The following is a 15,034-nucleotide window of genomic DNA, read 5'->3' on the forward strand; positions in this document are numbered from 1 at the left end:
CTGAAGACTGGGAAAGTGATTAAACTAGAGGAAGGGGTAGCAATAGACAAGATGGAATTTAACAAATGATTATGAATACTGAATTTCTATATACTTTTCTTTTTCTTAGTTCCTAGGGTATTAGAATAGCTAGATGGAAAGAAGTGAAATTTAACCCATAGCATCCTTTGAAATTTGTTCTATAGTTACTCATCAAATTACAATTTGAAAGCTATCACCTTGCTGAATATATGTTACATTTCACAATAAGGAAAAAACCGAAACTATGGTACTGTAACTCATAACAACTTTGGAAATTTCCTATGCAACTACTTGCTAAATCATACTTTGAAAGATATTATTTTTTTGTATATATGTTATATTTCACAATAAGGAAATAAATGAAACTGTGGAAGTGTAACCCATAATATTCTTTGAAATTTGCTCTCTACTTGTTAAATTGCACTTGGAAAGTTATCACATCTATGTATATATGTTATATTCTACAACTTAAAAAAATATGATTAAAAAAACCTGAAGTGTTTTAGTCACACTATTTTGGGTTTCTGATACTGGTGGCTGAATGCAAACTCCTAAAGATTTACCAAATATAGGGATATGTAAGGATACTCTTTGGCAGGTGGAGTAGGGGAGATGGAATTTCTCCTAAATCAAGAAAGTCTTAGAAACTTCCATGACCACTGATACCTGAGGCCCCAAAAACCTTACTTTTAGGTTCCCAGTTATCCATCTGATGTTCTCATTACTCCATTTATAAAAGTGGGAATCTTTAGAAGGGAACGTGAAGAGTGGGAAGCAAAAGCAGCATCAGCCATTGACCAACCTGCAGGCTCCAGGCCTGGCCAGCCAAGAAGGTGTTCCCTGCAGGAGGGGACTCAGGGAGGGATCAAATGTGCAGTCCTGGAAAGGGCTGTCTCTCCCCCAAATGCACCTGGGAGAACAGGCTTCCTGAGCTTTGAGAAGAACTTACAATCAAAGGCAACTGGTTCAACAAAAATGGAGAATTTGCCTAATATAGTATATATTTATTAAAAGTGATAGAAGGAAAAATGGGGGAAAGAGACTGAGAAGTCACCCGCACAGAGAGGATGAGATTGTCAGAGACCTGAGCCTAGGAAACAGGAGAGAGGAGGAAGCTAGTGCTGGCTGGTGAAGGCTTTATATGTGAGTAGAGGTGGCCCAATTCCCACACGGGGAAATCAAGAAGGGGAGAGGGCAGCATAAAGATTTCTGAACAGAGGCAGAAAAGAGTAAAGAACAATTTTCAGGAAAACCAGCAAGTGGAGATGATGGGGAGGAAGCCAGGAGTGGCCTGTGGTGGGGGGAAACTGCCCAACACATCCAGCCCTCAGATGCATCCACATCACGTCTGCTTCAGTTTCCTGGCCCCACACAGCCACCTGGCCACCATGCCCAGCAGCTTTCCACAAAGCCACAAGGAACCCAGAGTGACTGCCAGCAGGAATGACAAGACGTCAAGCAAGTACTGCTCATGCCATGGCTGCTGGAAGGCATAAGGCTTGAGGTGCGCCCCATCCCCTGTCTGGAGGATGTGGTTGATCCAGCCCACCAGCCGCTGGGAGGGGGTCAGTGGGTGGGAGCTCCTGATGATGCTGGCAGCCACGGCTGCAGATTTGAACCTGTTGATGAAGAAGAAGGGTGGGGACATTACTGAAATGGACTCAGAAGACTTAGAGTGGGTGAGCTCAGAAAAAAACTGATTTTCAAGGAAAAGTGACCAGCCTGGCCTTGCCACCCTCTAACTGGGTCCCTTGAAAGTTCAATTAAGATACTGTTTTAGTTAGGGTTCTCTAGGGAAACAGAACCAACAAGAGATATCTGTAAATATAAGTTTTATGAAAGTGTCTCACACAACTGTGGTGATGCATGATCCAAATTTCGTAGGGCAGGATGCACAAGTCCAAATTCCTTAGGGCAGGCAGCAAGCTGGCAACTCCAATGAAGGTGTTCAATGAACTCCTCAGGAAATGCTTTGCTGGCTAGCCTAAGAAGAAGCAAAGGCCCTCTCTTTTTCTCCCTAAAAGTCTTGAACTGACTGGATTAAATCCACCTGATTGAATTCTCTCATTGTGGAAGACACACCCTTCATGGATGTAATCAGTCACAGCTGCAGCCAACTGACTGATGATTTAATAAACCAGCTTTCTGGTTTATTAACCAGCCACAAATGTCCTTGCAGTAATGGTTAGGCCAGTTCTTGCTTGATGAGACACGTGGGCACCATCACCTGGCCAAGTTGACACATGAACCTAACCATCACAGTCCACCCCTTGTCAACTTGGCAGTTACACACATCACCTTAAACAATACTTTATCTCTAAGTAGAACACAATACAGACATACATTTGGCCTAACAATACTCAGCTGTCCTGTGTGCAACCGGAAACACACTGAATCTTTCCAAAATAGGTGAAAGTCCTTGGGTGACATTGACTCTTAAACTTGATTTCCTTTAACTTAAATACTGCAACATGAACAATACAGCTTATATCATACAATAAGGGGATAAGCTAGAGAAGAAAACAAAGATATTTGCTTTATGGACAAATGCAAACATACTCAAAACAAGGAGGAAATACTCACGCCATCATAGTCCTCGTTTCTATAACTGGTCATGTGGTCGTAGTTCATATTTATCACAATCTTCTTTCACTATCCATTCCATGTTCCCTTTACCCTCATCAAGCACTTCAGCTGGCCACGGTTCTTTGCCTGGTGGGGTGACCCAACCTTCATTCTTGAAGTTTCTTGGCTATTGGTAGTCCTGCTGGATTGGGTTGTTGCAGTTTTCCACTGAATTTAATCACAGGGCATGGTAGTACTAAGAGAAGCCCTAGGGGATCTTCTGCATTCCAGGGAATCTATTCTTTACCTCCATTGTATAGTTGCACTGCTATCTCCCCTTGATAGTCAGGATCAATCACCCCAGCCAATATAGTAATCCCCTTCCTTGTCTGTTGATTCAGAGACATGAGAAGCCCAAAGTGGACAGGTGGCAGTCTTAACTTCCAATTCAATGGAATTATTGTTGTGTCTCCTTGGTGGAAGCACTCCTCCTTTTGGAACTAAGACTTGCAGACCAGCAGAACTTAAGGTTGTAGGGACAGGAAGCAAAAATTTTCCTAGTGGATCACTAGGAGTGAAAGTGAGTGATGCCACTCCTGTTTCCACCTTGATTCCTGGACCCATGAATCCTGGCTATGGAAGAAATAGCACCATAGAGTGGATGCTGATTCAGAGCATACACAGCCTCCTGGAGAACACTGCCTCAGCCCTGCAAGGTACTGCCACCTAGTTGGCACCATAATTGAGTCTTCAACAGGCCATTCCAGCATTCTACAAACCCAGCTGCCTCTGGATGATGGGGAACATGGTAAGACCAGAGAATTCCAGGAGCATGTGCCCATTCCCACACTTCATTCGCTGTGAAGTGGGTTCCTTGGTCAGAAGCAATGCTATGTGGAATACCATAATAGTGGATAAGATATTCCGTAAGTCCATGGATGGTAGTTTTGGCAGAAGCATTGAGTGTAGGGAAGGCAAACCCATATCCAGAGTGTGTGTCTATTCCAGTGGGAACAAATTGCTGCCCCTTTCATGATGGAAGTGGTCCAATGTAATCAACCTGCCACAAGGTAGCAGCTGATCACCTTGGGAATGGTGCCATATCAGGGACTGAGTGTGGGTCTCTGCTGCTGGCAGATTGGGCACTCAGCAGTGCTGTGGCCAAATCAGCTTTGGTGAGTGGAAGTCCATGTTGCTGAGTCCATGCACAACCGCCATCCCTACCACCATGACCACTTTGTCCACTGGGCAATGACAGGAGCAGCTGGAGAAAGAGGCTGACTGGAATCCACTGAATGGGTCATCTTATCCACTTGATTATTAAAAGAAAAAATCTTCCTCTGCTGAAATCACCTTCTGGTGAGCATTCACATGGGACACAAATACCTTCATGTCCTTTGCCCACTCAGAAAGGTTTATCCACATACCTCTTCCTCAGACTTCCATGTCACCAATTTTTTAATCATTTTCCTTCCAAGTCCCTGACCATCCAGCCAAACCATTAACAACAGCCCATAAATCAGTATACAAATGCACCTCTGGCCAGTTCTCCTTCCAAGCAAAATGAACAACCAGGTGCACTGCTTGAAGTTCTGCCCACTGGGAGGATTCCTCTCACCACTGTCCTTCAGAGACATGCCAGAAAGGGGCCACAGTACTGTAGCTGTCCACTTGCTGGTGGTGCCTGCATATCATACAGAACCATCTGTAAACTAGGCCTGAGTTTTCTCTTCTTCAATCAACTGACTATAAGGAACTTCCCAATAGGCCATAGCTGTGGGCTGGGAAAGAAAAAAGGTGGAAAGAGTGTGGGCCATGGACATTTGGGCCACTTCCTCATATAACTTACTTTTGCCTTCAGGACCCACTCAAGCTCTATCCCGTGTATACCATTTCCATTTTATGATGGAGTGCTGCTGTGCATGCACAACTTTATGGCTTGGTGAGCCAGACAACACCTAACTCATGATAAGTAACTCAGGTCTCATGGTAACTTGGTAGCCCATGATTAAGCATTCTGTCTCTACTAAGGCCTAATACCAGGCCAAAAGCTGTTTCACAAATGGAGAGTAGTTATCTGCAGAGGATGGTAAGGCTTTACTTCAAAATCCTAAGGGCCTGTGTTGTGATTCTCCTATGGAAGCCTGCCAAAGTCCTCAAACAGCATCTCTATTTGCCACTGACACTTCCATCACCATGGATCAGCTGGATCATATGGTCCAAATGGCAGAGCAGCTTGCACAACAGCCTGGAACGGTCACAGAGCCTCATCTTGTTCTGGTCCCCACTCAAAACTAGAAGCTTTTCTGGAGACTAGGTAAATGTGCCAGAGTAGCACACCCAAATGAGGAATATGTTGTCTCCAAAATCCAAAGAGGCCAACTAACCATTGTGCTTCTTTTTTGGTCATAGGAGAGGCCAGATGCAACAGCTTATCCTTCACCTTAGAAGGGATATCTAGACATGCCCCACACCACTGGACACCTAGAAATTTTACTGAGGTGGAAGGCCCCTGTATTTTTGTTGGATTTATCTCCCATTTTCTGTCACACAAATACCTTACAAGCAAATCTAAAGTAATTGCTACTTCTTGCTCACTAGGTCCAATCAACATGATATCATCAATATAATGGACCAGTGTGATGTCTTGTGGGAGGGAGAAATGATCAAGATCCCTGTGGAAAATATTATGACATAGCCTGAAGAATTGATATACCCCTGAGGTAGCACAATGAAAGTAGGTGGCCTTGCCAGCTGAATGGCAACTGTTTCTGATGGTCCTTACTAACAGCTATTGAGAAAAAAGCATTTGCCAGCTCAATAGCTGCATACCAGGTACCAGGGGATGTGCTGATTTGCTCAAGCAATGATACCACATCTGGAACAGCAGCTGCAATTGGAGTCACCACCTGGTTAAGCTTATAATAAACCACTGTTATCCTCCAAGACCCATCTGTTTTCTGCATAGGCTGAAGAGGAGAGTTGAATGGGGATGTGGTGGGATATCATCCCCCCCCCCCCACATCCTTCAAGTCCTTAAGAGTGGCATTAACCTCTGCAATCCCTCCAGGAATCTGGTATTCATTCTGGTTTGTTATTTTGCTAGGCAGGGGCAGTTCTAGTGACTTCCACTTGGCCTTTCCTACCATAATAGCCTTCACTACACAAGTTAGGGAACCAATGTGAGGATTCTGCCAGTTGCTGAGTATGTCTATTCCAATTACGCATTCCAGAGCTGGGGAAATGACTACAGAATGGGTCTGGGGATCCACTGGACCCAATGTGAGATGAACCTGAGCAAAAACCCCATTGATCACCTGACCTCTATAAGCCCCCAACACTGACTGGTAGACCAGAGTGACATTTGGGTCTCCTGGAATTAATGTCACTTCTGAATCAGTGTCTAATAATCCCCCAAATATCTGATCATTTCCTTTTCCCCAAGGCACAGTTACCCTGGTAAAAGGCCATAGGTCCTCCTGGGGAAGGATGGGAGGAAGATTAACAGTATAAATTTTTGGCAGTGTAACAGGGTCCTTCCCCAAGGGTACCCGGCCTTCCCTTCTTACAAGGGGCTCTGGGTCTGTAAACTGTCTCAAGTCTGGGAATTGATTAAGGGGTCAGGACTCTGTTTTTGTAATTCAAGGGAGACTTTTGTTCACTTGACCTAGAATTCTTCTGCTTATTTAGCTCAAACAAGAATTTAGAAGACTGCCCATTACTTCTAGGTGCTCCATGATCTACCAGTCAACACAATAAGTCTCTGAGAGTCAGATTATTTTGACTGCTGCTTTGAGCCTGTTTTCCATTATGGTAGCCACATCCACCTTTTCTTTGGCGAGTCACTGCTGCCACATGGCTTCTGCCCACTCGGGATCCAATTATCCCCATTGTGTTTAAGGATTTGTGCCGGTTTGAATGTACTGTGTCCCCCAAATGCCATTATCTTTGATGTAGTCTTGTGGGGCAGACATTTTGGTGCTGATTAGATTTGCTTGGAATGTGCCCCACCCAGCTGTGGGTGATGACTCTGATCAGATGTTCCCATGGAGGCATGGCCCCACCCATTGAGGGTGGGCCTTGATCAGTGGAGCCATGTAAATGAGCTGACTCAAAGAGAAGGAACTTAGTGCAGCTGTGAGTGACGTTCTGAAGAGGAGCAAGCTTGCCAGAACGTCCTGGAAGAAAGCCATTTTGAAACCAGACCTTTGGAGCAGTGAAGGTACCTGTTCTAGTTTGCTAATGCTGCGGAATGCAAAACACCAGAGATGGATAGGCTTTTATAAAACGGGGGTTTATTTTGCTACACAGTTACAGTCTTAAGGCCATAAAGTGTCCAAGGGAACACATCAGTAATCAGGTACCTTCACTGGAGGATGGCCAATGGCGTCCGGGAAACCTCTGTTAGCTGGGAAGGCATGTGGCTGGCATCTGCTCCAAAGTTCTGGTTTCAAAATGGCTTTCTCCCAGGACATTCCTCTCTAGCAAGCTTGCTCTTCTTCAAAACATCACTCACAGCTGCACTCCGTTTCCTCTCCTTGAGCCAGCTCATTAATATGGCTCCACTGATCAAGGCCCACCCCGAATGGGTGGGGCCACACCTCCATGGGAGTATCCCACCAGAGTCACCTCCCACAACTGGGTGGGGCACATCTCCATGCAAACAACCTAATCCGAACATTCCAACTTAATCCCCACTATTCTGTCTGCCCCACAAGATTGCACCAAAGAATATGGCTTTTTCTGGGGGACATAATACATTCAAACCGGCACAGTACCTGATTACTGATGTGTTACCTTGGACACTTTATGGCCTTAAGACTGTAACTGTGTAGCCAAATAAACCTCCTTTTTATAAAAGCCAATATGTCTCTGGTGTTTTGCATTCCGCAGCATTAGCAAACTAGAACAGGATTCCAACTCAGTGATGACAGTTCTTACAGTAATATCTGACCTACAGAGAAGGGTGACTACAGAGCTCTTCAGGAATGATGGAACTAGTCTCACAAATTTATTCCTCATAGTCCTGGTAAAAAGGTATATCCTCTGGACATTCCAGGAATGTGTGAGCAGGTCTTCTGTGATAAATTCACTCTAACGTTCCAATCTCTCTTAGCCTTTGAATCCCCTCCTCTGCATTATACCAAGGCAGTTCTGGCATTTCAACTTCAGGTAATGTCAGCCACCATTTGATCCATGTTTCAACCAAGCACCCAAACTGTTAATGCCCTTCCTAAGCCCCCAAGCCAGAACACTGAATGCAGAATCTCTGCTTAGTGGGCCCATATCAAAAAATTCAGCCTGATTCAATTTTATATTCCTTCCACCATTATCCCTCACCGTTAATATCCATTCCCACACATATTCCCCTGATTTCTGTCTATATAAATTGGAAAACTCATACAGTTCTTTTGGAGTATAGCGTACTTCCTCATGGGTCACACTTTGTACCTCACCCTTCAGGGCCTGTTGGGACTTTAGTCTGGTTATAGGTCTTGAAGCAAAGACTGGTGGTGGGGGTGGGTTGTGAAAAGAATTAGAAGTATCCCTCAAGCCATTTATCTCAGGACATTCCATTGCAGTTTCATCTTGTGAAACAGGATTAATCTCTCCAGACAGAGGAGTGAAGGCTGTTTCCCCTGGGGAGGTGATTATAGGTTTAGCAGGCACTAAAGTGTTAAACTCTTTAGGTGGAGGTTGGATGGCAGGCTCCTCAGGGAAGACTGGAGATGTGGGGGCTGTTTCTCAGGGCAGACCATTACAGATACGTCTAGCAAAGACTCAGCAGAATCTTGGGTTCCAATGTCCTCACTGCCATTATCAATCCATATGTCCCCATCCCAAGTTTCAGGATCCCATTCTTTTCCAATCAATGCCTTTACTTTAACAGCAGACACCCCGTGAGGTTGAGATTTTAGTTTATGTTGTAAGTCTGCTACTCGTACAATGAGACTCTGGGTCTGGTTTTCAGACATCTCAAGTCTGTGGCCACAGGAAATAATATTTTCTTTCAGGGCATGCTTAGAAACCTTTCCATCTGTCACATGGTGCTTAAGTTTAAAATATAAAGCCTTTAGCTCATCCCTTTCTCTTATAACTTTATCCAGCATATCTAAGAGCAACCAGCCATGATTATACCTCTTAACTCCATAAAATTCTGTTAAGATGTCAAAATCACTGTCACCCAGAGCCTTGCTTCATACAAGAGTATGATTAGGAGAACCAAATGGTGATGTTTTGCGTATCTCCGTTACCAACTCACACCATGGGTTGTCAGTGTCATCTTGATTATTAGGGCCTTTGAATTTAACCAAAGTAGAAAGCCAACTGTAAATGCCCATTTTAAGATTCTATTTCTCAAGAAGCACTCCCGGTACCAAGTTGTATCAGTTAGGGTTCTCTAGGGAAACAGAACCAACAAGAGATATCTGTAAATACAAGGTTTTTTAAAATTGTCTCCCACAATTGTGGGAATGCATGAGTTCAAATTCCGTACAGCAGGCAGCAAACTGGCAACTCCAGTGAAGGGGTTTGATGAACTCCTCAGGAGACACTGGCTAGCCAAAAGAGCAGTAAAGTTTCTCTCTCTTTCTCCCTTAAAAGTTTTCAACTGACAGGATTAAATCCAGCTGATTGAATTCTCTCATTGCGGAAGACACACCCTTCGTTGATGTAATCAGTCACAGCTTCAGCCAATTGACTGATGATTTAATAAACCAGCCACAAATGTCCTTGCAGTAACAGTTAGGCCAGTGCTTGCTTGACCAGACAACTGGACACAATCACAGGCCAAGTTGACAGGTGAGCTTAACTATCACAGATACTTACATTCAAAGATCCATACTCAATGCTAAAACTGGTAAACTATAAACAAATGACTAAGCCAAGGAGGCTTATGATACACCTAGAAAAACATATACAATGCACTTCTCATATTATTTATATATTGTACACCTTCTTTGTGCCAGGCACTGGGAAGAGACAAAAGTGACCCTGGGGACTCCCAGGCTCTCAGGAAGAGGCCTGCACTCCCTGCACCACCAAAGCTTCTAACTGCTGACCACAGCCAGCCTCACGAGCTGAGACCTGCACAAGGACCACTGCATAGAAGGACCAATTGCTTGGCCTAATTCTCTGCTGTAGCCATCCTGAAATTCTTAATAACCTTTGAACAATGGGTGTTAACATTATTTTGCATCAGGATCCTCATATTATGTAGCCAGCCCTGGAGCTGGTAAATGTCTGGTAGACCCAGACCAGAATAACTCCTTCAGGGAGGCAGCAGTTCTTGGCATCCTAGGATCTCAGACAATTTGAGGATCCTATGAAAGCTACCACCCCATTTTTCAGAAAACAAACAATGCCAATATATAACTTAGCAAACATATACAAAATTTCCAGGGTTAACAGACCCCTGAAGTTTGACCATGATTCTCAGGCTAAGAAACCCCTGCTGTGTGGTTGTTTTTCAGTCATCCAGCAAAAAACGTTTTGCTGTGTTTCCTATAACATGTTAAGCATTGAGGTCTGATTCACGTTTTGTGCCTTTCCAACACTAATAAGTTATTTGTAGTTATAAGACAGAAAAAAAATATTTTTTTCTCTTCAGATTAAAATCGTTGTGCGGGATGAACAGTTACCTTGAGATCACCTGGCTCCTTTTATTGACTCACTTAAGAGGAATTCCTCAACCACTCACTAGGAGGTAGCCCTGTGCTGGCACTGGGAACACAGTGGAAAACAAGATTCGGTGCTGTCCTCATGGAGCTTAATCTTAATGTCAATAAACAAAAACATAAATATATGAGGCAATTACAGAGCCTGATAAGTATTAAGAAGGAAATATTCTTTTATAATTGGTGTAGACAGGAGAGAAAACTCTTTAGGATGGTCAGAGAGGCCTCTCTGAGCAGGTGACATTGGAGATGAGACCTGAATGTCATCTAAGAGCCACTCATGGAAAAAGAAGGGAAGGAATGTTCCAAGGGAGAACAAGGGCAAAGGCCCAGCATTGAGGAGTAGCTTCTGTATTTGGGGATCTAAAAGGTAACTTGCTGCCTCCGTTAGAATTCTTCTACAAGGACCCCAAAAATGCAAGACCTCTCAAAAAGGCCTGTGTCAATAGTTTGGACACTCATACCCCTTAAGATAGGTCATTATTCTCAGCATCTAACCTAAATTGATCTGGTCCTGTTCTCAGAAGAAACAGGTCAGGTGTTAGCGTCATACGCATCTTATTATTCCACTTCCCGGATTACGAGGGAGAGCCCATCAGTGCCCTTGGTATTCTAAGAAATCCTTCTTTCAGCCTAAGTGACCACATGCCCAGAGAGCTGCATACCTCTTGTCTTCTATGACTTGTTTCATCTTGAGAGCCAAAGTCTCTGCCTTGAGCTGCTTTAACTGGATAGAGATGCCAAAGTTTTTGGCTTCTACTCGTAGCATGTTTTCAGCCTGGTCTCCAAAGAAGGGAATCCCCACCATGGGCACGCCATGTTGGATGGCCTCCAATATGCTATTCTGTCCACCATGGGTGACAAAAAGACGGATGCTGGGGTGAGCTGTTGCAAAAAAGAAGAAAGCAGAACATTTCAGGATGAAAGGTTTCATGACACTAGATAGAGGAACAAAAACCAAAGAAAACACCCAGGGGTCTCAAGCTATATTGGAGCCAAGGGAAATAATGACTTTGCTTGGGATACATCAAGGGTGCATGTTCCAAGATACAGGATTCCAAGGCTTGTCTCTGCATAGAGACTCCCTGCTCAGCCAGAACATAGCTAAGACCAAGAGCTCAGGGAAAGCTGCAGAGAAGAAGGTGAAGCAAGGCATGTAATTCCACCCATTGACCCATCCATACACCCATCCAGACATCCAGCCATCTCTCTCCTCCCTGTCTCTCTCTTTGCTTCTCTCTCACCCCTGTGCTCTCTCTGTGTGTCTCACTGTCTCTGTCTCTCTTCACTGCCCACTAATTTCCATCTCCTTTGAATTCCTAACACATTCATTGACATCACAACTCTTGTGGCACTCAGAAAACTCACCCTGTACTGTCATCTTTAAAAGTCTGTGTGTGTTGTCTCCACAATTCTATAAGAAGCCCCTTGACAGCAGGAACTGAAACCCAAAACTCAGTATTTCTAGTTCTTGCCTTTCCATCCCACCCTTATTTACAGCAAAATGAAATGATTGTTGATAATGAAGATTTCATCTTGACCTGCATCGGTCAACCAGGATGTGCATCAGAGTCTTCTGAACTCTGACAATGGGAATCATGGGTCCACCCCAGACCTTGTAAAGCACATTTGCAGAGACTGGATTAGGAATATGTTACTTAAATAACTCAGGTCATTCTGTGCCATGATCTTGGTTATGAGCCTCTGATGAAGGTAGTTGCTGTGGCCGTAAGCGGTCTCCAAGAGTCAGCACTGGGCACTTAGGAATGCCCTTGGGTGAGGCATTCTGATACCAGAAAATTCTATAAACCCAATAGACAGCTGTGTGGTTTCTGAGCTTGACTTTCAGATATTTTGGCACATCCTACAGACATTTGTGGAAGTATGAGTTATTCAAACCTTAGTAGATGAGGAGGATGTGTATATATGCATGTGTATGGTGGAGGGGGTCTGTAAGGACCTGTGGCTGAACTTGTGCTCAGGAAGCTACAGAAACATTGGCACTTGCCTCCTGTTATGTGTTTTCTGGGTTCACAGATTGTCTTGGATTGTGCTTCAACAACTTCGTTAAGTGCCAAATGGAGTGGGGTCAAGGTCACATGATGATGCATATGACTTCTGGATGCAAACAGGAGTTCCAGGATAGAAAGGCTATTTGGGCTTGTGGTCTCATTGGAGACAAAACCTGATTCCCCAAACCTCCAGCCAGCTGCTCCTTTCCTGCCCTCAGGAGACTTGCCTCTAGCTATCAGCTGCTTCCTTCCTGTGCTGGTAGGATTACCCAACTAGAGGTCAGATCCCTGAGAATGCTAAAGACATGGAAATGAAAAGAGAGAAGCAACCTGGAAGCTCTTACCCAGGAGGTCACTCTGAGGAAACCAGTCCTCGATTTTCACATTTGCTGCCAATTTCACATCTTTCGGCCAATTAGAACGCTTACACTTCCATATCACCCCTTGAGGGAGCTGAGCAAAGGCACCATTCATCTCCTTGATGACCTCCTGGGTCTGATAACTGTTCGACGAGGAGCCCAGGGCCACAAGCACAAAACCAGAGTCTCCAAACTTGGCAATGAAGTTCTCAAAGTCCTGGACCAAAGCGACAAAAGGAAGGAAGTCAATGGAGTTTCTCGTGAAAGCCAAGATGGCCACCTACTGAATGTTAGGCCACTTACTAAACACAGTCTCCCCTCAGTGACTTCTCCTCACCCTCTGAAACTGTGTTCTTCACCCCTGGTATAGTTCAGTGTCCCTGCATCATGTTCATGTCCATTACATCCAGACGGTCAAGAAGTGAATTTTCTGAGACCTCAGTGCACATTTTCCCATATAAATAATATTATTTAATCAGGAATAGGGGTGGAGAGGGTTTTACCAGCCACCAAACAAGCTCACATTCCACCTGAGGTGCTGATGGCACAACGCAGCACTAACAGTTCTGGATCCCAAACTCTCAGGCATATTGATGTTTTGGGAGAGGGCAGTTGGGACACTGGGAATACCTTCCTTCCCATCTACCCTCTACCCACTCAAGGTACAGGAGACATGGCAATCTGGGAGATTTCCAAGGCCAGACAAGAGGGTGGTAATTACCAGGAGTTGGAAGTTGGAAGGTCAGAGGCCCAGAGTGGGTGGTGGACCTTCTGGAGGCTGAGGTGAAGAAGGTGGGAGGAGACCTCTGACACAAGAAGAAGCAGAGGAAGAATGAGGTAAGACTGTTTTCCCCACACACCCATTGTGCCACTTAGCTCCAGTAGTCCATGATATTCTCAGTCACTGATCTGTATCCTTCTTGCTCTATTAGTGGTTCACAACAATGACTACACATTACAACAACCTGGGAAGCATTTAAAAAATGGCAATGCCCAGGCCCAACCCCAGACCTGAGTATGATCATGCTAACATTCCCAGGCAATTCTTAAGGACCATTGTCATTTGATTCCCAACCCTAGGGTTATATAAGGGCACTCTCTGTACTTGCTTGACCCCCAAGTTTTTCCTCCCCTAAACCAAAACCTACCAAATCCTTCAAAGTAATAAGGGCCTTCATCTGTAGGACCTGCCTCTGGCTCTAGCAAACCTCAAAGATCTCTCTCTACTTGACAAATTCTGTGATGCTCCACTTAACCTGCTGACATGGTAGGAGTGACTCCTTAAACAGGTGTTCTGATGCCTCTTCTGCCTCACCCTATGTCAGGCCCAGGATCCCACTGGCAGGTGGTAGCCACTGTCTCTGCCCTGAGGGCCTCCACATGAAATCCAACTGAGTGCTAAGGCTTTACTTACTTGCGGTACTGGTTTAGTAGCTTTGGCCGTTAAGCCTCCAATATAAACAGTGTTGGGAAGCAGGGGCCGAGCAAATTCAAGAGCAAAGTCAGAGTTAACAAACCACAGCTCTACTTTCAGTAGAAGATGAGACAACACTGGCCTAGAGCCTTCTGGGAAGTGCTCCCTGATGGCATCATCATACTGAGCCTGGATTTGCCTTTGCTTCATGGAAAAATCAAAGAACATCAGAAAATTCTTCACTCGGCCCCAAAAGTCCATGTGGTCAGTTAGTACAGAACGAAAGACTGGAACATAAGAGATGGGTTGAGGTAGCCCAAAGTCCACTGCACCAAACGTGGTGGGAAAGATGGACACAAATGGTTTCCCAAGCTTCTCAGCAACCAGTAAAGGACAGTAGTCAAAAGTTTCAACTATCACCAGGTCAAAGTTCTCACTCTTCAGAGAATCTATGATATCCTTCCTCCTTAGAAAAAGATTGCACTGAGTCCCCAGTTGTGCCATAAAATATAAAAAGTCTTCAAATGTTACTCTGTAAGAAAGAGAATAAAAGAGAAATATTCATGGAAGGCATTAATTTCATAATACATAAAAGAATCTTGGTACCCAAAGTAAAGAGAAGTGAGAACGTCTGGCAGCAGCCTACCTGGTTTGGTGATGTCCCACAAATGCCCTCTGCTCTGGTCACTGAAGTCCAGGTGGTTCAGCTCTCTGGAATGTTCTGGCTTCCTCCCCACCCTTTTCCTCCCCCAATCCAAATCCCACACAATCCTTCAAAGCCATAAGGACCTTCAGCTCTAGGAGCTGCCTCTGGCTCTAGCAGACCTCAAAGATCTCTCTCTACTTGACAAATTCTCTGAAGCTCCATTTAACCTGCTGATGTGGTAGGAGCGGCTGCTTTGTTTCTCCAGCCAAACAGTGTAAGTAACTTGATGACAGAGTCACATGAATTTTGAAGATACAGGGTTTTTTATCACTATGGATTCT

At 44.6% G+C, this 15,034-nt stretch overlaps 1 protein-coding gene across 3 annotated transcripts in view; it reads right to left on the reverse strand.

The window, feature by feature from the left end:
* Positions 1-436: 436 nt before the first annotated feature.
* LOC119506436 (UDP-glucuronosyltransferase 3A2-like) overlaps positions 437-15,034 on the reverse strand; it is a 30,846-nt gene continuing 16,248 nt past the window's right edge. For 2 of the 3 annotated variants that reach the window (XM_037799481.1, XM_037799482.1), the window contains 4 exons: positions 14,048-14,579; positions 12,619-12,850; positions 10,928-11,147; positions 437-1,640 (listed from right to left, as the gene is read on the reverse strand). In XM_037799481.1, the coding sequence (XP_037655409.1) occupies positions 1,364-1,640; positions 10,928-11,147; positions 12,619-12,850; positions 14,048-14,579 (1,261 nt within the window). In that variant the 3' untranslated portion in view covers positions 437-1,363. The remainder of the gene's footprint in view (positions 1,641-10,927; positions 11,148-12,618; positions 12,851-14,047; positions 14,580-15,034) is intronic. The other variant, XM_037799483.1, reaches the window with a different exon arrangement.

Source organism: Choloepus didactylus, chromosome 11, assembly GCF_015220235.1.
Source record: "Choloepus didactylus isolate mChoDid1 chromosome 11, mChoDid1.pri, whole genome shotgun sequence".
Classification (NCBI taxonomy): Eukaryota; Metazoa; Chordata; class Mammalia; order Pilosa; family Megalonychidae; genus Choloepus; species Choloepus didactylus.